The sequence below is a fragment of the Megascapheus bottae genome, chromosome 1, assembly GCF_031878675.1.
Source record: "Megascapheus bottae isolate mThoBot1 chromosome 1, mThoBot2.hap1, whole genome shotgun sequence".
NCBI classification, from domain to species: domain Eukaryota; kingdom Metazoa; phylum Chordata; class Mammalia; order Rodentia; family Geomyidae; genus Megascapheus; species Megascapheus bottae.
This window is the reverse complement of record NC_143509.1, coordinates 54,686,008-54,711,819: the sequence shown is the minus strand read 5'-3', so window position 1 is coordinate 54,711,819 and position 25,812 is coordinate 54,686,008. Positions and strand designations below refer to the sequence as shown.

General features: G+C 43.9%; 2 protein-coding genes across 12 annotated transcripts in view; one reads left to right on the top strand and one right to left on the bottom strand.

Annotated features, from left to right (window-relative positions):
- Drc9 (dynein regulatory complex subunit 9) overlaps positions 1-15,066 on the top strand; it is a 30,227-nt gene extending 15,161 nt beyond the window's left edge. For 3 of the 4 annotated variants that reach the window (XM_090344774.1, XM_090344792.1, XM_090344784.1), the window contains exons 8-11: positions 1,662-1,736; positions 7,481-7,612; positions 9,794-9,895; positions 14,499-15,066. In XM_090344774.1, the coding sequence (XP_090200900.1) occupies positions 1,662-1,736; positions 7,481-7,612; positions 9,794-9,895; positions 14,499-14,648 (459 nt within the window). In that variant the 3' untranslated portion in view covers positions 14,649-15,066. The remainder of the gene's footprint in view (positions 1-1,661; positions 1,737-7,480; positions 7,613-9,793; positions 9,896-14,498) is intronic. The other variant, XM_090344801.1, reaches the window with a different exon arrangement.
- A 1,814-nt stretch (positions 15,067-16,880) lies between these two features.
- Positions 16,881-25,812, bottom strand: part of Lrch3 (leucine rich repeats and calponin homology domain containing 3) — a 109,342-nt gene continuing 100,410 nt past the window's right edge. For 5 of the 8 annotated variants that reach the window (XM_090344703.1, XM_090344710.1, XM_090344735.1 and 2 more), the window contains one exon: positions 19,998-23,323. In XM_090344703.1, coding sequence (XP_090200829.1) covers positions 23,123-23,323 — 201 coding nt within the window. In that variant the 3' untranslated portion in view covers positions 19,998-23,122. Of the gene's footprint in view, positions 23,324-25,812 lie in introns of all 8 variants that reach the window. The other 3 variants (XM_090344726.1, XM_090344744.1, XM_090344762.1) reach the window with 1 other exon arrangement.

Genomic DNA, 25,812 nt, shown 5'->3' with positions numbered 1-25,812 from the left:
AACCCCTGACTGTCCCTGAGATTCTTTTACTCAAGGCTAGTGCTCTACCACTTGAGCCACAGCTCCACTTCCAGCTTTTTTGGTAATGAATTAGAGATAAGAGTCTCATGGACTTTCTTGCCTGCACTGGCTTTGAACTGCCATCCTCAGATCTTAGCCTCCTGGGGTAGCTACGATTACAGGCGTGAGCCACCAGTGCCAGGCACAAACCGAGATTTTAATGTGCTTCTCTTCTAATGACTTTGAAAATTAGTTGTCCTATCTCTCTTCAGTCTTTATTTGAGAGAGGGGACTGGTAGTGACAGGGTCTCAGTATGTTTCTCAGATTGTCCTTGAACTCATAGGCTCAAGTGATCCTCTAGCTTCAGGCTTTCTCATTGCTCTACCAAGACTGCTGTTCACCAGTTTCTCTTCCTCCTCCTCTTCCTCCTTCTCCCCCCCCCAGCTTCTTGCTAATACTAAGTACTCGGCCTCATGCTCCCCCTTTCTCACTTGGCACTCTGCCACCTGAACCATACCTCTAACCCACTTTCTTATTCTTTTTACATCCACCAGCCATTTCGCTTGGTGATTATTGGGAGGTGACAAAACAAGATACTTAATCACTGCACGGTGTGGCTGCAGCATATCAGCTAACTAGTACCTTTTACCTTCCTGTAAAAATGCAAAATCTGGACAGCTGAACTTCAGTCAGCCATCACTTATTTTATTTGTATTTTTTTTGTCAGTCCTTGGCCTGAACACTATCCCCGAGTTTCTTTTACTCAAGGCTAGCACTCTACCACTTGACCCATAGTACCCCTTCTGGATTTTTTTCTATTATATGTGGTACTGAGGAATCAAACCCAGAGCTTTTGTGCATGTGAGGCGAGCACTCTACCACTAGACCACGCTCCTGGCCCCAGAAAACAAGCTTTTATGCTTGATGTGATAGCTAGCTTGATGTGATAACACATGCCAGTAAAGTAGGAGTCTAATGAAGGAGGAATCAGAGGCCAGACTGAGAAACCTAGAAGAATAAAAAGAGGGGGGAGGGGGCAGAGACGTGGATGGGCAGAATACTGTTACATGACATATATCCCCAGATGTTGCCCATGGCCTGACAAAACACTTCATCTTGGCTGGGAGGTTTGGCTTAGTGATAGAGTGCTTGCCTAGCATGCATGAAGACCTGGGTTTGATTCCTCGGTACCACATGCATAGGAAAAGCTGGAAGAGGTGCTGTGGCTCAAGTGGTAGAATTCTAGCCTTGAGAAAGCCCAACGGCAGTGCTCAGGCTCTGAGTTCAAGCCTCAGGACTGCCAAAAAAAAAAAAAAAAAAAAAAAAGCATGCTTCATCTTGTGCTCTGGATTTCCTTTCCTGACCTAAGAATCTTGTGCCTTTGAAGCATTGTTTTTCTCCTTAAACTGATGTCACTTTATGGGTGACAGGATTGTTGTTGTTTGTAGGGACTTTGGGTAGAGCTCAGGTGGTACTAGCTTTCAGCTGTGCTTATGATATGCCAATCAAGCGGAAGAGAGCCACACTGGAGTGAGGCCTTGGCATTTGTGGGTCTTGGCTGCAAAGGAAGCTTGCTGCTCTCAACAGCACCTGTCACCTGAAAACTTCTGATCCTGCCTTGCTGGGTCACATTCCTGGTATTTGATTTTTATTCTTATAGAAAATAAGGATGAAAACAGAAGAAGAGAACCGAACCCACATGGAGATCGAAATGTTCCTTAAAAAAGAGCAACAGGTGAGATGCCACAATTATTTATCCACTGATTTTGTGTGTGTGTGTGTCTAGTCATCCTGGGGCTTGAACTTAGGGCTTGAGCACTGTCCTTGAGGTTTGTTTTTTTTTTTCTCAAGGTTAGTGTCTATCATGTGAGCTACAGCTCCACTTCCAGCTGCTTTGAGTTAAATTAGAGAGGAGTCTCACAGACTTCCCTGCCCAGGCTGCCTTTGAACTGCCATCCTCAGATCTCAGCCTCCTGACATATGTAGGATACAGATGTGAGCATCAGTGCCTAACCTACCTGATATATATATGTAAATATATATATATAATTTACCTATGCTAATGAAAGCAAAAAAAAGATTATTTGTGTGTGAATGAGAGAGAGAGAGAGAGAGAGAGAGAGAGAGAGAGAGAGAGAGAGAGAGAGAGAGGGAAAGAGAGAGTGCACTGGTACTGCAGCTTGAACTCAAGGACCTAGGATGGGCACTGTCCCAGTTTATTTTTTCTTAAGGTTGGTGCTCTACCATTTGAGCCACACCTCCACTCCTGGCATTTTAATGGTTATTTGGAACTAAGTGTCACAAGGATTTTCCTGTCCCAGTTAGCTTTGAATGTGGATCCTCAGATTTGTCTCCTGAGTAACTAGGATTACAGGCATGAACCATGGGCACCAAATAGATTCTTGAAGTTTGGTGAGCCCCTCTGTTCTGTGAGTGCATCCTGGAATTGTTTCCCAAGTTACTGCATGTATAATTGGAATAGACATACTCAGAGTCACGCGGTAGGACTGGCCAAGTAGGAACCTTTGGAACACCTCTGCACAGGTGGAACTGTACAGGTGAGTGGCACTCTTAAAGACCTGAGAAAAGTGTGATAGGGCCGGGAGTTTGGCCTAGTGGTAGAGCGATTGCCTAGCATCCACGAAGACCCAGGTTTGATTCCTCGGTACCACATACATAGAAAAGTCTGGAAATGTGCTGTGGCTCAAGTGGTAGAGCTCTAGCCTTGAGGAAAGTCTAAGGACAGTGCTCAGGCCTAGAGTTTAAGCCCAGGACTGGCAAAAAAAAAAAAAAAAAGGAAAAGTGTGATGATTTTTTTTTTTTTGGCTAGTCCTGGGTCTTGAACTCAGGTCCTTTGCACTGTCCCTGAGCTTCTTTTTGCTCAAGACTAGTACTTTACCACTTGTGTCACAGTTCTACTTCCAGCTTTTTCTGTTTATATGGTGCTGGAGTGCTGAGGGATCAAACCTAGGACTTCATACATGCCAGGCAAACACTCTACCACTAAACCACATCCCCCCAGCATGGTGATTCTCATCACACCCCTTTAACTTCCCTATTTAGCCCTGGCAGAGGTTGAATGGCTCTTAGAAAGAAATGCAACTATTGTCTGTGTCATTAGCTAGTGATTTCAATTGCAGCTACTGATATCTTTCTGTAGCAAATTGTCAACTGCCTCTGGAAATTGGCTGTAGCAGTTAAGCTGGTCAAAGCTCCTGTTTTCAAATCACCAGGAACAGTTTGCTTTCACCTGGCAGGGCCAACAGACCACCTCCAGTCTCACATCAAGACCATCTTCATTGTCTTTTTTGCCACCATTATGTAATCTATAGAGCTATTGCTTGCTTTGATTTCATAGACAGTATAGTTGCCCACTGCACTGATGGCCTTGTGCTGATGCCAGCTGATAAACAAAGCAGCATGGACTTTAGATGACATCTAGTAAGAAGGATGTGAATAGAAGGTAGGAGAAAAATTTCATTTCTGGTATCAGTTCTGTATTGTTAATGATTCATCTAGGTGACAACCCATACCAATAATGTGAGAAGAGAAAATGTAATAAAAGAATCATCAACTACTGGGCCTAGAGTTTGGCCTAGGGGTGGAGTGCTCGCTTAGCATGCACAAAGACCAGGGTTCAATTCCTCAGTACCACATATATAGAAAAAAGCTGGAAGTGGTGGTGTGGCTCCAGTGGTAGAGCACTAGCCTTGAGAAAGCCCAGTGACAGTGCTCAGGCCCTGAGTTCAAGGCCCAGAACTGGCAAAAAAAAAGAATCATGACTACCAGAGGGATGATAGATAACTTCAGCTAGACACTGGAGGCTCATGCCAATAATCTTACCTATTGAAGAGGCTGAGATCTGAAGATCATGATAGAAAGCCAGCCCAGGCAGAAAAGTCCCTGTGAGACTCTTATCTCCAGTTGGTCACTCATAACCCTGAAGTGGCACTGTGGCTCAAAATAGTAAAGCCATATCCGTGGACAAAAGAGCTCAGGGATGGTGCTCAGGCCCTGAGTTCAAGCCCCATAGCTGACCAAAAAAAAAAAAAAAAAAAGAGCCAGGCTAGCACCTGTAATCCTAGCAATTTAGGAGGCTGAGATCTGAGGGTTGCCATTCAAAATCTGCCCCGGCACAAGTCTGTGAGACTCTTATCTCCAATTAACCACTAGAAAACCGGAAGTGGAAGGAAAGGAGGGAGAGAGAGAAAGAGAGAAAGATAGAGATTGAGAGAGATCTAGGAAACATGGTTTGGACAAAGCCTGTTCAAAAGAAAAGTCTGTGGAGAAACTGGGTGAAGTGGCTTATGCTTGTAATCCTAGCTACCAGGAGGTTAAGTAAGATCTGAGGATCTCTTGGTTCAGAGCCAGCCCAGGCACAAAAGAAAAGAGTCTGTGAGACTCTATCTCTAATTAATCATTAAAAAGCCAGAAATGGAAGCCTGTGAGGTGGCTCACGCCTGTAATTCTAGCTACTCAGGAGGCTGAGATCTGAGAATTGAGGTTCAAAGCCAGCCCGGACACAAATGGACCAGAGACTCTTATCTCCAATTAACCTCTAGAAAAATGGGTAGTGGGGCTTGGCTCAAGGATAGGGTAGTAGTCTTGAGCTGAAGAGCTCAGGGACAACACCCAGGTCCAGGGGTAGGGTGGTAGCCTTGAGCTGAAGAGTTCAAGGACAGTGCCCAGGCCCAGAGTTCAAGCCTCATGATCCCTCCCCACCCCCCCCCACACATACACAGACACACACAAAAAGCCAGAAATGGAAATGTGGCTCCAGTTGTAGAGTACCAATCGTGGGGAGGGGGTACAAGAATCTAAGAAGTCCTGAGTTCAAGTACTAGTGCATGCATGCATGCGTGTGTGCATGTGCACAGGCATGCACACATGCGAACACACACACAGTCCCTACTATGGACTGTTGGAAGAGAGGTGTAAAGTTGGTGGTCTGGGAAGGGTAGGGACCCTTCTCAAGGCTAATGTTCCCTAGAGAGTGTGTGGCTGAGCCTCCTGGGTAGTAGAGGTCTTTGCTGCATTCCCTAAGCCAAAGATGACACTAGCAAGCAGGAAAAGTGAACTTTGCTAAGTTCTCCCCCTGCTCCCCCAAATCAGGTGAATAATAAATTTAAGAGGAAGGATTGTTCCTCATTCATTCAGATGGATGAGATGATAGAGGTTTGAATCATATTTAAATCCACTGGCTGTGGTGTTAGTCAGATATTTTGGTGAATGGGTAATGGGTGCCGCTGGGTAACACCTCCCTCCCCCCCAAAACAGGCAGGACCTGGGTTGAGAAGCTCTCCTGGCATGTTTTCTATTGCCCTCTACTGACAAAACTAGCACTTCGTTAGGTAACCAAGAACAAACAAGGTTTCACAAAGCAAGGTTTTTGTGCAGGATGAATTAGGAGCTAAGAGGTGATAAATTGATAACTGGCACAAATAGATAGGTTTGGTTTTTTTTAATTAGTAACTATGAGGTTTACTCTTTAGGAGTTTCTTAACCTGCTAAAGATTTTTATTTTTACATTTATATCAATAAATACTCAACTTTGTGAGAGGGATTTTTTTTTATCTTTTAAGGCAACATTTTTTTCTCCATTAATATGCTAATAAAGATGAGTACTCCAATCCCAGCTACTTGGGAAACTGAGATCAAAAACTCATTGGTTCAAGTCCAGCCTGTGCATATAAATGACATCACTTCTCCACTAATCACGGACACACCTCTGTCATCCTAGCCACACGAGAGAGATTAGAAGGATCAAGGATTCAGGTCAGCTAGGTAGGGCTTCTCAAGTGATGTTGCGGACCTCGCTCGGTCCATGCTTGATATCCAGCAGGAGGCAAAAAGCATGGTTCAGGCATATGCCAGACAGGGAATGAGACCTCATTTTAAAATAACAGGTGCCTTTATTCACACCCTACTACTGCCAAAAATATACCATGATAATAAATCAAAATGTACTGTTATATTGACCTGTACTTCAACCTTAAATTCCTAGTGTATGTGTGACTCACCATAACCAGCACGATTTTTCAGGCTTTCTGGATGCTTTTTCACTTCTTTGGGTTGATATAGTTTTTATTTTGCTCTCTGTCCCTGTCAGTTATCTGTATACCACTTTCTTGGATTTCTAACCTCTCCATACATCTGAGTTATTTTTTTCTACATCACTACTCACCTACACAACAAAATTTATTTTAAATTAAAATTATCTGCTTCACAACTATAAAAAGAAAATCAAATGGGCATGGGTGGTTCATGCATGTATTCCTGGCTACTTAGGAAGCTGAGATGTGAGGTTGGTGGTTTGAAGCCAACCTAGGCAGAAAAGTCTGTGAGACTCTCCAATTATGTACCAAAAAAAGTAGAGGTGTGGCTTAAGTGGTCAAGTACGAGCCTTGAATAAAAAGCCAGAACACTAAGTTCTGAGTTCAATCCCCAGTATAGGACAAAAATTTTAAAAAAGAAAAGAAAACCAATGTCACTTGCCCTAAGTGGAAATTAATACAATTAGAAATAGAATAAATACCACATGGTATCATTACACTTTAGTTTGTTATTCCTGTCTGCAGTCTGTTCCCACTTTTTGTGTGCGTGCGTGTGCTGGTCCTAGGGCTTGCACCCAGGGCCTGGGCACCATTCCTGAGCTTTTGTGTTCAAGGCTAGCGCTCCACCACTTGGAGCCACAGCTCCATTTGTAGCTTTTTGGAGTTAACTGAAGATAAGAGTGTCATGGACTTGCCTTCCTAGACTAGCTTTGAACCATGATGTTCAGATCTCAGCCTCCTTGGTAGCCAAGATTACAGGTATGAGACATGGACACTCAGCCTAAGTTTAAATGTTATGTTGGTCTGGATTCTTACGTATTTAATATCGAGTGTGTGTGTGTGATCAACCAAAAAGATATCTAAATTGGGCATCCATGGCTGATGCCTGCAGTCCTAGCTGCTCAGGTAGCTAAGCTCTGAGGATCATGGTTGGAAGCCAGCCCGGGCAGACAAATTGAGGACTGTTATTTCCAGTTGTTTTTTTTTTTTTTTTTGCCAGACCTGGGCCTTGAACTCAGGGCCTGAGCACTGTCCTTGGGTTTTCTCAAGGCTAGAGCTCTACCACTTGAGCCACAGCACCACTTCTGGCTTTTTCTATGTATATGTGGTACCAAGGAATTGAACCTGGGTCTTTGTGCATGCTAGGCAGGCACTCTACCACTAGGCCAAACTCCTGGCCCTAGATTAGCATTTATGTAAACATACCCATTGAACCATGGCCCGGGTAGAAGGACAGATTACAGTGTCCCAGCATCTCCTCATGCCCATCCCCAGCCAGTTACACCCTCCTCCCTGAGTACCTGTGTGTGGTCTGTCACTGGAGAAAGTTTTGCTTGTTCTTGAACCTTACATAAAATAAAGCTTATTATAATCTAGGCTCTTCAGTGTCTGATGGAAGCCACATTTTCACGTTCTTTCCAAATAGAAACTTGAGGAGAAACTTGAGTTCTGGATGGAGAAGTATGACAAAGACACAGAAATGAAACAGAATGAGCTAACTGCTCTCCAGGCTGCAAAGGCCACTGACTTGGCACACCTTCAGGAGCTGGCGAAGACGGTGAGCCGGGGCCGGCCGGGCTTCTGCAGGAGCAGGCAGTGGCGCAGCCTGGGGCTGGAGATGGAATGAGGTGGTCTCCTCAGGTGGTCCTGAGGATGCCAGGGAAAGGAATAGCAGTGAGCACTAGCGCAGTGCTTACTGCACCCCATACACTTTCCTGGGGTTCAGGCAGAAAACCCTTGAGGTAATACTGTGCTGTTACTTCCAGGTTCTGGTTGCTGGAAACCATTTGGAAATGATTTCTAAAATGCTTCTGATTGATGTGTCCTCATAGGATGAGTATAGAGCACCTAACTTTCTCTTTTAAAAGCTGTTTGCAGGATAGGTGTGTGTTCTCATGTAGAGTGCTTGCCTAGCATGCACGAAGCCATAAGTTCAATTCCTTGGTACCACATACACAGAAAAAGTCAGAAGTGGTACTATGGCTCAAGGGGTAGAGCGCTAGCCTTGGGAAAGCTCAAGGACAGTGCCCAGGCCCTGAGTTTAAGCCCCAGGACTACAAAAATTAAAAAAAAAAAAAAACCTATTTGAAGCTGGGCACCGGCGGCTCACGCTTTTTTTCATATTTTTTATTAAAGAATTTATTAACATTGATTTTTGCATCATATTTCAAATGACATGTTTAACAAACAAGTATTCAAGAAGGGAATCTTAATATACAATCACTGGCACTTAGATAAATGATTTATAATCCTATATACTCAGGAGGATGAAATCTGAAGATTATGGTTCAAAGCCAGCCCGGGTAAGAAAGTCTTTTTTTTGGGGGGGGCGGTCTGTGCAGGGCTTGAACTCTGGGCCTGGGCACTGTCCTTTAGCTCTCCAGCTCAGGCTAGCGATCTACCACTTGAGCCACACTGCCAATTCCTGTTTTTTGGGTGGTTAATTGAAGATATGAGTCTCAAGGACTTTTAGTGCCCAGGATGGCTTTGAACCTGAATCCTCAGATCTCAGCCTCCTGAGTAGCTAGAATTATAGGAGTGAGCCACCAGCATCTGGCTTGAGACTCTTATTTCCAATAAACTACTTGGAAAAAAGCTGGAAATGGCACTGTGAAGGTTAAAAAAAAGAGGGTTAAAAATACAATTTTATCAGCATTAAGGATTTATTTATTTATTTTGCCAGTCTTGGGGCTTGAATTCAGGGTCTTAGCACTGTTCTTGGGCTTTCTCAAGGCTAGAGCTCTACCACTTGAGCCACAGCACCAGCTTTTCCTGTGTATGAGGAATCAATCCCAGTGTATGTTAGGCAAGCACTCTACCACTAGGCCCAATTCCTGGCCCTATTAAGGTGTTTATTATTTTTTGTGTGTGTGGGTCATGGGGCTTGAACTGGACCTGGGCTCTGACCCTGGGCTCTTCAACTCAAGGATACCACCCTACCCTCTATCCAAGCCCCACTTGCCATTTTAGTGGTTAATTGAAGATAAGCATCTCAGGTCCTTTTTTTGCCTGGGCTGGCTTTGAACCTTGATCCTCAGATACCAGCTTTCTGAGTAGCCAGAATTACAGGTATGAGCCACTGCTCCTGGCTTAAGTTGGCTTTTGTTTTGTTTTGTTTTGTTTTTTTGCCAGTCCTGGGCTTGGGCTCAGGGCCTGAGCACTGTCCCTGGATTTTCTCAAGGCTAGAGCTCTACCATTTGAGCCACAGTACCACTTTTGGCTTTTTGCTATGTATGTGGTGCCGAGGAATCGAACCCAGGTCTTCATGCATGCTAGGCAAGCACTCTACCACTAGGCTAAACTCCCGGCCCCTGGCTTAAGTTGTTTTATAGAGGGAATTTCCATTTCACAATTCAGGGAATGCAAAGGCTTCTCTCTCTCTCTCTCTCCCTCTCTCTCTTTCTCTCTCTCTCTCTCTCTCTCTCTCTCTCTCTCTCTCTCTCTCTCTCTCTCTCTCTCTCTCTCTCTCTCTTTCAATACCACTGATCACATACTGCTTCATTTTTGTGAAAGATGTTAAAGCTTTAATTTGAGTTAGTCAAGCTGAAAACAATTGGATACCCGTGTAAAGTTACAAATTTTGGAATCTAGCAAGATTTTCTTTTCTTTAGGGTTTTTTTTTTTTGTTTTTTTGATTTGGCAGGTTTTATTATAAAACTTCCTATGAACATGTAGGGCTGGTGAGGCCACAGCTGTGTTGGGAGAGTGCTGTAGGGTGTGACTCCTCTCTAATTTGCAGATAAGGGAATATGAACAGGTCATTATCGAAGATCGCGTAGAAAAGGAGAAGACCCGGAAGAAGATTGAACAGGATGACTTGGAACTGAAGAGCATCATAAAGGTAGAAAATCAGTCATAGTCCTGGGGCCCTATTGATGCCACAGCTGCTGTAACTAGGAGCACAGGGCATGTCTCACTGTCAGAGGCATAGCGATCTGCTTTGAAACACATCTGGGCGGAAGTCTGGACTTTGGTTTTTACTGGTTTTTCCTGCCAGCCAATTCTCAGGCAGACAGGTGGCATAGGAAAGGACATGCCAGCTCGTCCTCTAGGGGTGGAAACAAAACTTAAGTTCACAGGTCAAGTCTGAGAAAAGTTCAGAACCTGTTCTACGAAAATTGATTCCTCCTAAATCCTATTTACAAGTCAAACCAGACTATCTGCTGCTGTTTGTTTGTTTTTTGTAGATCATAGGGCTTGAACTTGCCTGGGCACTGTCCCTGTGCTCTTCAGCTCAAGGCTCCCGCCATACCTTTGAACCAAGCCCTATTTCCCATTTTTCTAGGGGTTAAGAGTCTCGGGTCCTTTGAACCTTGATCCTCAGATCTCAGCCTCCTGAGTAGCTAGGATTACTGGTGTGAGCCACTGGCCTGGCTTATCTGCTGTTTTTAATTTTTGTAATATGGGCCTTGAACTCAGGGCTTGGTGATTTCTGATTAAGCACTCTACTACTTAGGCCATGCCCCTAGCCTTTTTTTTTGCCAGTCCTGGGCTTGAGCTCAGGGCCTGAGCACTGTCCTTGGACTTTCTCAAGGCTAGAGCTCTACCACTTGAGCCTCAGCACCACTTCCGGTTTTGTTTTTTTTCTGTATATGTGGTACCAAGGAATCGAACCCGGGTCTTCGTGCATCCTAGGCAAGCACTTTAATCACTAGGCCAAACTCCCGGCCCTGCCCCTAGCCTTTTTTGTTTTGTTTTGTTTTTGTCAGTTATGGGGCTTGAACTCTGAGCCTGGTCCCTACCCCTGAGCTCTTTAGCTCAAGGCTACTACCCTACTCTTGAGTCAAGCCCCACTTCCGATTTTCTAGAGGTTAATTGGAGATAAGAGTCTCAGGTCCTTTTGTGCCCAGGCTGGCTTTGAACCTTGATCCTCAGATCTCAACCTCCTGAGCAGCTAGGATTACAACATGAGCCACAGCACCTGGCTGCCCCTACCTTTTATTTGCTGCCTTCTGATATAGGCTGCTTCCTAAAAAGGTGGGAGGGGCTGAGCACTGGTAGCTCAGGCGTGAAATCCTAACATTCAGGAGGCTATGATCTGAGGATCGTGGTTCAAAGCCAGCCTGGGAAGGAAAGTCCATGAGACTCTTTATCTCCAGTTAACCACCAGAAATCCCGAAGTAACACTGTGGCTCAAGTGGTAGAGAACTACCCTTGAGCAAAAGACCTCAGGGACAGAACCCAGGTCTCCAGTTCAAGTCTCCCCTCCCCCCCCAAAAAAAGAAAGGTGGACAGCAAGTTAGAAAGAAATATTTAACTTTGTATACAAATTTATATATATTATGTATGACAAAGCTAACAATTTACAGATCTTGGGAAATATTTTAAGCAAAAATCCTATCTGATGTCTGTCTCAAAAGTCACCTTTCTCTCTGAAAGAGTATCTTGAGGCAGACTATATAGTTTGGGTTGCATTTCAGAGTGAACTGGAAAAAAGGATCTTGATTTATGAGTTTTTTTCTTTGTTTGTTGGTACTGGGGATGGAAGCTTGCCCTCACACATAGTAGGCTAGAGCTCTACCACTGAGCCACATTCCTGGCCCCAAAAGGAAGTTGAAAATACTTTCAGGGCTGAAGCCCAGCTCTAAGTTTTTCTCCAGCAGACAATAGCAAAGAGCTATCAAGGTTCTATTTTCTTTCTTTCTTTTTTTTTTTTGGAGGGGGTCATGGGGCTTGAACTATGGGCCTGGGCCCTGAGCTCTTCAGCTCAAGGCTCCTGCCCTACCCCTTGATCCACAGGCCCACTTGAGATAAGAGTCTCAACACAGCAGTGGGTATGTGCACACACACACAAATAAAGGGGACTAGTACATGGAAATGAGAGAATAGTTTGTCCAATCAGCTCTCTTTTCATTTTCATTTATTGTGCCCAACAATGTTCCTTTTTTTTTTTTTTGCCAGTCCTGGGCTTAAGCTCAGGGCCTGAGCACTGTCCTTGGATTTTTCTCAAGGCTAGATAGAGCGCTACCACTTGAGCCTCAGCACCACTTCCGGCTTTTTCTAAGTATGTGGTACCAAGGAATCGAACCTGGGTTTTGTACATGCTAGGCAAGCACTCTACCACTAGGCCCAACTCCTGGCCCATTTTTTTTTTGAAATGCAAAAGCAAGGTTTATTGTGGGTTACAAGCCAGGCAGGGAACTCCAAGCACCCAACAATCAATGTCTACATGGTCTTTTTAAAGGCAAAAATCACAGATTTACAGCCATGGGTGGGGGGGGGGGTCAGGTGAGATAAGGAAGGGATTAGGAAACTCCCTGGGCTAATGGCCCATTCAACTGTCAGAGAGTAGTTTTATGGTTTAGAAAACAAATGCCATCCCTTGAATTTACCCCAGTTTTGGTTAATTTTAACACAGACAGGTCAGTTCCTGGGACTTACTGGCATCACAATTCTGTTTCTTTAATTTATGTGCGTTTTTGGGTCACTCATAGTTTATATAAACAGCAAGATGGTTACTGCCTCAGAATGAGGGCGCTTTTTTAGTTCCTCAAGGCATGCTTACAAACTATTCTATGACCTCCTGGCTCCGATTAATTTTGAATGGCCAAGCACAAGTGACTCTAGGATCTGACACCATCTCTGCCATTCACGCAGAGGCTTTCTGCATCTGGATGCTTCATTGTCCCAGTAGTGTCTCTCCACACAGGGATAAATGTCCTATTGGCATTTCACTTTGTTGGTTGCTAGACTTGAACTCAGGGCCTGGGCACTGTTCCTCAGCCCTCCAGCTCAAGGCTAGTACTCTGCCACTTTGAGCTCCAAAGCAACTCTGCCTTAATAGCATTCTGCTGCCAGATTAGACACTACAATCTCACAGGGACTTTGCTTTGCCCAGGCTGGCTCAGAACTGCAGTTTTCAGATCAATGAGCCCTACAAAAGGCCACTTTACTCCAATTAGAAGCAACAGGGTGGTCAACACAGAAATAGTCTCCAAGCATGATCTTATCTGGAACTTGATAAGAGCCAAAGTTACATCTGAATAAGGACCTGCTGTTCTTTTCTGTGGGCCCACTGGAAACTGTTCCAAACTTACAAGGGCAAATTGAAATAGCAATTAAACAATCATTTTGTTACCCCTAATTTACCTTTTTACTCTTATTAAAACCCTTTTTCCCAATTTAATACATTTCAAAAAATACTAATCACATCACCCACTTTACCATCAGATTTCCAGTGTCAGTCTGCAAGGGAGAGGCAGGATGAAGCTCTGTCCTTTCTAGAAAACAGATAGGCAAGGTTTTTGAAACTGATAAATTCACATCTCCAAATTTAAACTCAGTGAAATAAATTCCAAGTTCCCTGACGCCTTTTTAGACCCAGATTCAACCAACTACCCATTTTTTGTATGTTAGTTTCAAGTATAAACTTGTATACTTGTACACAAGTATAATCTCAAACATGTTCACTCACACACATTCACACATTCACACTCAAACATCTTAAAGAGCGCAAAATTAATATCGGCCGTACATTTTCTGAAGTTCTCAAAATATTCAAATATAAGGATCCATATTTAGAACTGGTACCAATTTCAAAGACAAGGTAAAACAGGTAACATGGACAAAACCGGACAAGGGGAAAACGTAACATGGACAAGACAGAGAAGCAGAGAAGTAACCCCCAAACTTCTGATGGCATGCCTGGCCTTAAACTATTTCCTGGTAGCTGGGCGGCGGAGGCCATCCTCAAGCAAAAAGGGAAAAAAAACAAGAAAATTGGGTTGGGTAGATACCCTTAGATATGTCTTGCTGGTGGGACTCGAACCCACACATCTGCTCAGACGTATCCCAATATCAACAAGAACCCTAACAAGAAAATTGGGCTGGGTAGATACCCTTAGACATGTCTTGCCGGTGGGACTCAAACCTACACGTCTGCTCAGACATACCCCAATATCGACAAGAACCCTAAAAGAGGTCAAGGCGTCCCTTGACCACACTGTTTTAGGCCACAGTGCACTTTCGAGAAAATGGTGTTGGGCAGGGGGGGGGTGGAGGGGGTGTCGATGGACTTCTACTTACCTCTGGAGGCCTTTGCTTTTAACCTGGGCGTCTTTTCCAAAAAGGGTTGTGGGAGGGGTAGTAAAGGAAGACCACTGCTTATAGAAAAAAGGCAATCTTAATAACAAGAAAATTGTTAGGAATTGATGAAAGTCTTGGGTGCCATGGTTGGGTGGCCCCCATGGGCATATTTATTGCTGGGGGATGCTGCTAGGCTGCCTGGGCCCTGGAGTGGGGCCCTGGAGCTGAGCCCGGGGAGCCAGGCCCAGGGAGCCAGGCCCAGGGAGCTGGAGCTGAGCCCGGGGAGCCAGGCCCAGGGAGCCAGGCCCAGGGAGCCATGGCGCAGTCTAACCTCCAGGGTGGATTGCTGTCTGACTCCAATGTTCCCTCTTTTGAAGGAAGGCGCACTCTAACTCCCTGTGCTTGCCTCTCTCTTCCAGCTCCAGGCCTGGTGGCGAGGCACCGTGGTCCGGAGGGAAATTGGAAGTTTCAAAATGCCTAAGAAAGATGCTGATGATGGCAAGGATATAAAAGGTAAAGGTAAAGGTAAAGGCAAGGACAAGGACAAGTGGAAAGGCAAGAAGAAATGACCAAGTTCTCTTTTGTCCTTCCCTTTGGCCATTTGGATGGGAAAGAAGATTTGGAGGAAGATAAAAAGTACCATAGGTAACGCAGCCACAGCTCGGTGAATGGGACATTCCCAGAGGAAGCTGGGGAATTCACCTTGCCTGTTATATCAGTTTGCCAACTTTGAATTACGAAAGCCTTCATATTTTCATTTTGCTTGGAAGTGTTTTTTAAAGTCTTCTGAAGTTTCCTCTTGTTTTACCTCACCAGGAAAAAACACAGTTCCTAGGTTTAGTTATAGCAATGTATTAAAATTTCAGTAATTTCTATAATGCATTTGACAGAGCAAAAGTGAAATATTCAGTAGGAATTTTGAAGTGCTATTTGTAAAGCTAACTAGTATACACACATGGTAAAGTTTTAATAAATATTCTTTCTTGCATCTTTTCTATTTGTTATTTTATTGTGTTTTAATTGGAGAGAAGTTGCATGGAATATACATCTTTTTTCCTCTGTTTGTTTTTTGTTGTTGTTGTTGTTGGTTGTGGAGCTTGAACTCTGGGTCTGGGTGCTGTCCCTGAGCTCTTCAGCTCAACGCTACCACTCTATCACACTGAGCCACAGCGCCACTTCCCAATTTTCTAGTGGTTAATTGGAGATAAGAGTCTCATAGTTTCTCATTCCCTGGGCTGGCTTTGAACCTTGATCCTCAGATCTCAGCCTCCTGAGTAGCTAGGAGCTAGGATTGCTGAAGTGAGCCACTGGCACCTGGCTTTCCTTGTCAGTACTGGGGCTTGAACTCAGGGCCGGGACACTGTCCTTGGACACTTTTTACTGAAGGCAGAGTTGAGTCACAGCGCCACTTACAGCTTTTTCTGTGTATGTAGTTCCAGGGAATGGAACTCAGGGCTTTGTGCACGTTAGGCGTGCACACTTCCTCTAGGCCAGGCTCATGGCGCTCATTTGGTTTTCTTGTTCACAGCTGGAACTGTACCACTTGAGTAATTCCACCTATAGTCCAGCACTTTGTTAATGAATTGGAGATACAATCTCTTGGCTTTGTCTACTCAGGCTGGTTTTGAACCGCAATCTTCAGCCGCTCAAGTAGCTAGAATTACAGGCATAAGTCACTTATCCCTGGCATTTTATTACAAGCTGTCTTGGCAAGTGTTCTGGCAATAGTAGGGCTACACATTGCCAAAAGTAGAATCTGAGACCATGAAGCACACTTGTGGAGACCAGGAGGCTGGCTCTTGGGAGGGCACTGCTTTAGAGATGTTTTTGACTAGTGATGCAACTATCTCACTTTTTTTTTTTTGATGGCCATGTGGCTTGAACTAGGGCCTAGCTGCTATGCCTGAGCATTTCTGCTCAGGGGACACTCTACTACTTTGAGCCACAGCACCACTTCCAGTTTTTGAGTAGTTAACTGGAGATAAGTCTCAGGGGACTTTTCTGTCTGGGCTGGCTTCAACCTGCAATCCTCAGGTCTCAGCCTGGCGAGTAGCTAGGATTACAAGTGCCTGGCTCATTTTTTTTCCCCCCTGTAGGGAGATGAAGACATATGAAGTGACATCTGACCTGAAATCTTAGGATGCACAACCTTTCAAGGATCTTGGGCTGAGGATTAGCTCAGTGGCAAAAGGTATTTCATTACACAATCTTTTTATTGTTCTAAAGATGTACAGAGGGGCTACAGTTATAGTTTTACTCTCTAGGGTAGTAGGCTTGAGGTGTGAAAAGACCTAACCACGTGAGACACAGTAAAGCTGTTTGCCTCCCTCTTCTCTTCAAAAACAAACCCACTGGCTCATTCTTGCCTTGATTAATCAAAACTGAATGCTGTGGGCTGCAAAAGCTTTGTCCACAGCACAGCTGGTAATGTCTGAGACTACAGTGATTCTGTTGATGTGATCCTGTTAATGTGAGTTTCTTTTCTTTTTTGCCAGTCCTGGGGCTTGAACTCAGAGCCTAGGCACTGTCCTTGAGCCTTTCTGGCTCAAGGCTAGCCCTTTACCACTTGAGCCACAGGGCTACTTCTGGCCTTTTCTGTTTATGTGGTACTGAGGAATTGAACCCAGGGCTTTAGGTGTGTTAGGCAAGCAGTCACCCACTAAGCCAGTCCTATAACATAAGTTTCAACTAATGCTCCTTCAAGGAATTAGATGCCTTTTCTGGGAAACCATGGTTTAGGTAAAAATAATTTCAAATGATTAGTCCATGTTATTGAAGTATTAACTTTTATTTTAGCTTCAACGTGTAAGGTGGCATACAGGCAAGTTAAAAATAACATACATAATATTGACATATTTATACTTAGAACTTAATATATTTACAGACATACAAATATAGGACAGTGTTTTACAAAATCTTTTTACTAATTACATGTTTATAACATTTTAAGAAATAAAACGGAATCTGCTGTAAACCATCTCATTGCAATGTGCATACAAAAAAGGCCTCTAACTATGTTTATGTTCCTTCATTTCTGTAACCATCACAGCACTTTGTAAAAATTCATCAGACTCAGCAGCGCAGGCACACATTAGTCACTGCTGACAGTAGAAAGTGAGAGGATTACAGACTCCTAGGTTAGCTGGAAGGGTGTATTTCAGAGCTATTAAGGAAAGTGCACTGTTACCAAGCTGGGCCTCCTGGGCTGAGTGCAGACGTGCTTATCAGAGAGCACACTGTGTGGGGTACAAAGCAGGTGGGCTTCACAGGCTGGGCAGTGCTCGTGATCTCCGTGGGTGGCAGGGCTGGGTGGGCCCTCAGCCTGTGTGACGTTCAGGCCTCTAGCACTGGGAACTGCACAGTAGCAGTTCACAGACGGCTGTGACCACACATCTTCACTTTACATGCAGGCTAGCAAGGCTAATTAATATTGAACTGCTCTTTCCAGTTTAAAGGATTACATTAGACATTGAATAAATTCTCCAATAAACCTTTTTTTTTCTTTGGCCAGTCCTTGCCTGGGGCTCAGGGCCTGAGCACTGTCTGGGCTTTCTCTAGGCTAGAGCTCTACCACTTGAGCCTCAGCACCACTTCTGGTTTCTTTTCTATGTATGTAGTACCAAGAATTGAACCCGAGTCTTTGTGCATGCTAGGCAAGCACTCTACCACTAGACCAAACTCCCGGCCCCCCAAAACCATATGTGGACAGAAAAATCAACATGAATGGCATTTTCCCTTCACAAACAGCCACACCTGTACACAATTCTTTCTTTTTCATAAGAATTCAGATTTGAACTTGTTTTGAAAAAATACAATGGGGCTTAATACTATGTGCAAATTTTGAAAGACGTCACCATTTCCACTTCTGTGGAAAAATTATAAGTGTTCCATTATGTAATGTGTTCTGGATTTATTTCCTCATAAATATGTTCAAATCTTCAGAGACTGTTATGACTAGAAGGAAAAATACCTAGAGTTGAAAAATATACATAATTAAGTTCTATTTTAGTTCCACCCTGGCAGGTGTGTTTGGAAGTATAAGTACCCAGGGTCTGGTTCAACACTCTCTGAGGCCACAGAGGACTGGGCTTTGAGCTCATATCTTGTTACATTTTGTTTGGGGGGGGGCAATCCTGGGGCTTGAATTGAGGGCCTGGGCACTGTCCTTGGGCTTTCTCAAGGCCAGAGCTCTACCCCTTGAGCCTCAGCACCACTTCCAGCTTTTTTCTATGTATGTGGTACCAAGGAATTGAACCCGGGTCTTTGTGCATGCTAGGCAAGCACTCTACCACTAGGCCAAACTCCCGGCCCTACTTCTGACTTTTTCTATGTATGTGGTACTGCGGAATTGACCCTAGGTCTTCAGCATGTTAGGCAAGCATTCTACCACCAGGCCAAACTCCTGGCCCTCAAAATTATTTCTACCCAAAGTTACGTGTAGAGGCTGTGCTGGCATGATAAAAAGGGCCAACAATGCAGTGTGCTCAAAGGTGTGTACTGGTAAAGGAAACCCATAAGTTAACAACTTCTGAAAAACCTATAGAATGAGTGTCTTTACCCACTCTATTTATTTGGTTTACAAAGAGTGAAAACCAAAAGGAATTACTGACCCCAAAAAAGGGTCAGAGGAAGAAAAGCCGATGTGGCTTGAACTTGAATAAGGGCTCCCGACAGCTGTGTGAGCACTTGGCTCTGGGACCACTAGGCCTACTGCAGGAGCTGCGGCAGGCAGGTGAGCGGGCTGAATGAAGACAGGAGGAGGCTCTTAACACGGAGGACATGCTTTCACTCAGTGGCAATACTGGCAACTACGTAAGGATGAGAAACTTGGCTTTTCCTTCAGTCCCTTTGCTTGTTTCCATGATCCGCTACTACCTGTGGTGTCTGGAGTGCGCTGGCGGGTGTGGGTGTCTTGAGGGCTGCCTGGGGGACAAGGGCAGCTCAGAGGGGAATGCCTATGAAGCTGCTCTGCGTCCTGTCACTGGGAACTGGTGTGTGCTTCCTGCAGCAGGATGACACGCACGGATGCCCCTCTGCTAAAGATACTGTACTGGTGGCTGGTGGCAGGCTAGAACACTGGCTTTAAATGAAAGTCTGTTTCTCTGTTGTACTATGCAAAATCTAGGCTGTCCGTATTACTTGTGTCTTGCCTTGGATAGAAGACTCAAAGCAAGTATAATGTAGCTTTTGGTTTTAAATGTGGATGAAAAATGCCAAGAGAGCAGTACCCCACAAAACCACACAAGTATTTGGCTTGCAACAATTTTCACTGTTGTTGTTGGTGGTGGTTTTGTTTGTTTTTCTGTGTATGTGGTACTGAGGAATCAAACCCAGGGCTTCAGGCATGCTAGGCAAGCACTCTACCACTAAGCCACATTCCCAGACCAGAACAATGATCTTTACTACATCAACAGCATCTGGCGTACCTGCTGGAAACACAGATTTCCAGGCCCAGCTCCAGACCTACTTAACAAGTTGGTATTTTCCCAAGTGCTCCAACACAGTCTAAGCATAAGTGTTTAGAAAGCAGGGAACTTAGATGTCTTACCTGCAAGAGAGCTAAATATCGGTCTGTGAATATGTTCACTCTGGAGATTAGCTGACTGCAAGAAAGCATAGCTTGATTAGGCATCAGGGTTGGATTCTCAGCACTGACAAGTTTCACTTGAGAAAACCAACTGTGTCTTCATAAAAATAAATTCAGAAAATGGGTTTAACCTCCCCTAAAATGGAGAAATGAAGCAAAACATTCCTAGTAGGAATCGTGACAACAGTTCCTTCTACGAGTGCACAGAGCTCTTTAAGCCGATGGCTGGCAGCAGCAATGGCGTGGTCTGCTTGTTGTTTTTGCCAAGCCAATGCCTGGAGGTCCTGGATTCCTTAAACAGCAGAGAGCTGGTGTTGCTGCTGCTTGGGTGGGGCAAGCTCCAGGAGAGCCTGGACCGTCACTGCCACTTGGCTCAAGCCTTTCTCTTCTAAAATGTGGAGAGGCAAACATAATTGCTCCTGAAATGGGACAATGTAACAAGAACAAACAAAAGAGAAAACAGTGAACATCACACAACTGAAAGGAAAAAAAGAAACATGTCCCTCTGCCCCGGCCCAACTGAGACCCAAGCAGTCAGTCACTGGAACCTGACCTCTGTTAATGTAAGGTAGACAGAGATGGCATCTGACAGTTCCTTTCACTTTATTAACACAACTGCAAGTACATATGATCATTTTGAAGACTGGAAAATTGACAAGTGACATACATACAACAGAAGAACAATATTTTAGAGTGAAATGGACATCCTTTATCTCTGATAAATAAAAGCCAATATAGCTCTGAAAAACAGACAAGTAGAAAACAGAAACAACCCCAAGTTACCTGATTTCAAATCTATAAGACAGGACATTTTAGGAGAAAGCACTTTAAAATACAAGCTGGCTTTGTGACACAATTAAGATTGCATAAAAGGAAGCATGTACAATCCGCTTCATAATTCAGGGTTCTCAGCAAGCAGATCCCAGGAGGAGAGAGTAGATCCAGAGCTCTTGACAGACATATGGAAAATTCATAGAAAGCCCTATCTGAATTAGTTAAAAATCTAAATTACAAAAATTAGAAACTGTACTTGAATAAAGTATTTCATAGCTTTTAAAATTCAAAGGATTAAATTATGCTAGAGAACTATTATGTGAGTTCATTCAATGACATCTTAACTATTAGTATATGACAAGTATTTACATGTTTTCTTAGGAAGTTAGATATATATCCATCTTGTTTACCTAATTCCCCCCCCCCTCCCGATCCTTGTAGGAGGAAAAGGCAAATCTCAAGCATGTAGGGTGGGGAGTAGAGGGGTGGGGCTGTGAATCAAACCCAGATCCCAGTGAGCTCAGCCATTTTTTTTGGGGGGGGGGGAGGCAGAGACAGTCTCATTATATTCCTGCTCAGGTAGGCTATAATGATTACCCATGAACCACCATGCCTGGATTTGCTGAATTTTCTATTGAGATTAAAAATCCTACAAGAAAAAGATATTGCTCGCTGAAAGTAGAATTCTGGTTCTACTAACAAAGATTGCTGGGGGGCCGGGAGTTTGGCCTAGTGGTAGAGTGCTTGCCTAGCATGCACGAAGACCGGAGTTCGATTCCTCGGTACCACATACATAGAAAAAAGTCAGAAGTGGTGCTGAGGCCCAAGTGGTAGAGCTCTAGCCTTGAGAAAGTCCAAGGACAGTACTCAGACCCTGAGCTTAAGCCCAGGACTGGCAAAAAAACAAAAACCCAACCAAAACAAACAAAAAAGATTGCTGGGGGGCCAGGAGTTTGGCCTAGTGGTAGAGTGCTTGCCTAGCATGCATGAAGTCCTGGGTTCCATTCCTCAGTACTACGTAAATAAAACAAATAAACAAAGCCAGAGGTGGTGCTGTAGCTCAAGTGGTAGAGTGCTAGCCTTGAGAAAAAGAAGCTCAGGAATGAGGGGGCAGTGGGGGGAAGGGTAAAGGGTACCAAGACATGTGAAAGGGTATCAATGTATGTGAATTAATGCACCTTCTATATGGCAAATATCATGTAACCCTTTTATTAATTACAATAAAAAAATATATGTATAAAAAAAAGAAAAAAAAGAAGCTCAGGGATAATGCCTAGTCCCTGAGTTCAAGCCCATGATTGTCAAAAAATAAAAAAAATAATAAATAATAATAAAATTAAAAAATACAACAAACGCAAGCCAAATGCTAGTAACTTACATCTGTAACCCTAACTACTCTGGAGGCGGGGATCTGAGGATCACAGTTTGAAGCTAACCTAGGCAGGAAAGCATGTGAGATAAATCTCCAATTAATCATCAAAAAAGCTGCTGGAACTGTGGCTCATAAGGTACAGCATTCGTTTTTAGCACAACCGCTCAGCAGATAGCACCCAGACCCTTAATTTAAGCCCCAGGATGTCATAATAAATGAATGAATGAATGAATGAATGAATGAATGAATAAATAAATAAAACAAATGCAAATCTCCAAACTCTGGAAGGCACAACTTTGTAAAACTGAAGTGGTTTCTTCCTTTTTTTTTTTCCCCTTTTTTAAAATCACAGTATCCAGGGTTTTGGAATTCATGGTAAACAGTCTTTACGAGCAATGAGATGCTCAGGCTGGATTCAACAAGAGGACTTGGTGCTCCTCAAACTCTCCCTTCAGCCTTGGGTCAGGAGTCCAGTTTTGTCAGCAGTTTGGAAGATTACTGAATGTTCACAGACACCATCGTGAGAGGCGAATGTGATGGGATGACATGGCAGAATGAGCACGGGGACCAGCAGCTTCCTACAGAAGGTGGTGTGGTTCAGTGCTGTGGGGAGAACAGAGGCTGCTGCCTAACGCGCACCCCCTGCCTGCTGCCTGCTGCTGTTCACTGCAGCTGAGGGCACATCAAGGAGGATCCAAGCATAGAAGAAATGACGTAAAAATAACATTTTACATTCTAAGTAGGATCCTAGGAGCAAATCTTAATTATAATTCTAGGAAACAAAAAGTACATTGTAAAAAGGTAACCTCTGGTCAATTGCTTAATTGTACAGTTTTAAATGTACCCACTGGGCTCAGAAATTAAGGGTGATTTCAAGGTAGAGATCTAGGCGACAAAGAAGTAGCACCACTATTTTCCTTATGAACAATTTACAAGTTCAATACCTAGGCTGTGCTGAGGCATGGAAAATGGCCAGATGGGGGTTTCTTGTGTCATTTGGAAGTTGTTTATATATATTCTGAGAGCAGCTTCAGGAGGGTGTTAGTAAAGATACAGTAGCAGTTATGATAAGAGGAACAAGAGCACTGGGCAGGAGAATAGTACATTTCCCGGACAGAAATGTCTGGTCTTCTACTCTGCTCAGCATCATGGGATAGGCTATTCCTCTGGACAGTAGACAGATCCCAAGGAAAGGGTTTCTCTACTACGGTTAGCCCTTTGGAGGAGGGGAATCTCACATGAGTATGAGAAGCACCTCCCTTACCAAGCTTAGGAATGAGGTAGCAAATCACTGGCATGCAATCTTCCAGCTAGAGGGGAAAGATCCAGTAATAAAGCATACAGAGAGTTAACATTAAAGTACAATAAAATGCCACAAAACCCAGAAGCTGAACAGACAGGGAAACAAAACTGGATTCTTCTGTATGTGCCCCCAGAGAAAGAAGTGTCTCAACAGTTCTTTTAACGCTGAGGTTTAGCTGAAGGATGTCGGAAGGGGAACAAAGATTGTCCTGTCCAGAGTGTGAGCAGGAAAGGAAAACAGAAAAACAAAGTCAGTGAATCAGAAATGCAGCCTTGAGTACAGAATTCAGTATGATATTTCAATCACATTCAAAGATATACCTCTTATAACACTTTAATTCTGACTACATAGAAAATGCTGAAAAACAAACTTTATTATGAAGTGCAGAATGAAGCTGGGTTGTCAGAGACTAGCATAAACACTAAGGCAGAACTGACCAGAGCTGGATTCTGGCTTGGAGATACAAGAGGCTGAGCAGCAGGGTGGAGGTCTGTCTGTGGGAGGCCACCTCCCTCTCAACTCTCATTATTCTCCTCTCTCAGTGAAGAAAGTGGGAAATAGTCTTCTTGGGAAGCCAGATAAATAAAGAAGGTTCAGGGCCGAGAGTGTGGCCTAGTGGCAGAGTGCTTTGCCTAGCATGCATGAAGCCCCAGGCTTGACTTCTCAGTACTACATATACAGAAAAAAGCTAGAAGTGGCATTGTGGCTCAAGTGGTAGAGCATTAGCCTTGAGGAAAGCTCAACAACAGTGCCCAGGCCCTGAGTTCAAGCCCACAACTGGCAAAAAATAAAAAAAAAATCAAGAAGGTTCAGAGAATGAACAGTCCAATCATCAGGGGAATTTGCACCCAGAATCCAAATGTACTAACAATTCAGTGTTTCTCTGAAACAGGATCAATTCCATCTTAACCAATGTTAGTCCACAACTATGTCCAGCATGAAGGTGAGCTGAGAGGGGCTTTGGAGAGCACTCAAGTCCACCATTTCACACATTAAGAAATAGATGAGGGGGGCCAGGAGTTTGGCCTAGTGGTAGAGTGCTTGCTTAGAGTGTATGAAGCCCTGGATTTGATTCCTCAGTACCACACACACACACACACAAAGCTGGAAGTGGCACTATGGCTCAAGTGGTAGAGCACTAGCCTACCACTAGCACAAAGAGGCTCAGGGACAGTTGCCCAAGCCCAGCCAGAATAAATAAGTAGAGTTTGGTGATGGCCCCAGCCTGTAATCATAACTACTGAGGAGGCTGAGATTTGAGGATCATGGTTTGAAGCCAGCTAAACTCTTATCTTCAATTAACCACTCAAAAACTTTGAGCTATGGCTCAAAGTGGCACAGCATTAGCCTTGAGCAAAAAGAGCTCAGGGACAGTGCATAGGCCCTGAGTTTAAGCCCTATAACAAAAAAAAAAAAAAAAAAAGTTACTGGAATTAATAACAAGGAAATACCTTTTAACATATAACATATAATAAATACAGGACGTAGGAAGCCGGGCACAATTACAAGCATTTTTCCCCATCATAATTTTTAATACTCTAACACCTTTAACGAAAATGCAATAATAAAAGTGAATATCAATGTATTACTCATCCTCATCATAGGTGTTTTTACTTAGCAAATTCTGTTTTCTAGTGATTAATTTGAGATAAGAGTCTCAGTCTTTAGTGCCTGGGCTGGCTTTGAACTATGATCCTCAGATTTCAGCCTCCTGAGTAGCTAGGATTATAGGTGTGAGCCTCTGCGCCTGGCTACCTCCCTGCTTTTTAAAATAAAGAGTGGGCCAGGAGTTTGGCCTAGTGGTAGAGTGCTTGACTAGCATGCATGAAGACCCAGGTTCAATTCCTCGGTACCACAAACACAGAAAAAAGCCGGAAATGGTGCTGAGGCTCAAGTGGTAGAGCTCTAGCCTTGAGAAAGTCCAAGGACAGCGCTCAGGCCCTGAGCTCAAGCCCAGGACTGGAAAAAAAGAAAAAAAAAAAGATAAAGAGCAAGTGCTTTAATAGCAGCCAGGGTGGCCAGCAGCTCAGAACAGGGGAGATATGAGAGCCTTTCTTCTGTAATATAGGGACCCGAGAATGCTAGTTTCAACGTTCTGTTTGTAGGTTTATTCTGTTTCCTTCCTGCTGTTTAGACAAATGGTTAGTTTTGAGCAGAAGTGATGAATGGGGGAGGCTGCTGAAGAGGTAGCGGTGGCCGTGGTGGTGGTGGTGAGGACTTGGGTGGGAGGCAGAAGGAGAAGAAGGGTGGTCTGGGTGGAATACCCACTTCCTCCTCACGAGGGGAAAAAAGCAGGAAGAATGTGTCAAGAATCCCAGTCTAACCACTCTGGAAAATGACCAAATTATTACAGTAGTATTTTCCTATCTCTGTACCTGCTTTCAAATAGTATAGCTCTGGTGGAAAGAAGCAAGGAGCTGGCCCATAATAAATGCTATTAACTACCATCTGGGAAATGCTGACTTAAATCATGTTTTAAGGTATATTATTGTCTGATGGCAGAAATATCCTGAAAAATTCCAGGTAAAGGACTTTAAATATGAGATGATTCTGTAAATCCAGTAAGCAGTTAAGCTGGTAAGACCTACTTATTTGCTTTTTGTTATTTTTTAGATAGGCATTCCACTCCCCGGCACCCTTCCTAGCTAGGCTGAGAGACAGGGATGCTCACTAATGTTCAGCCGAGGCTGGCCTAGA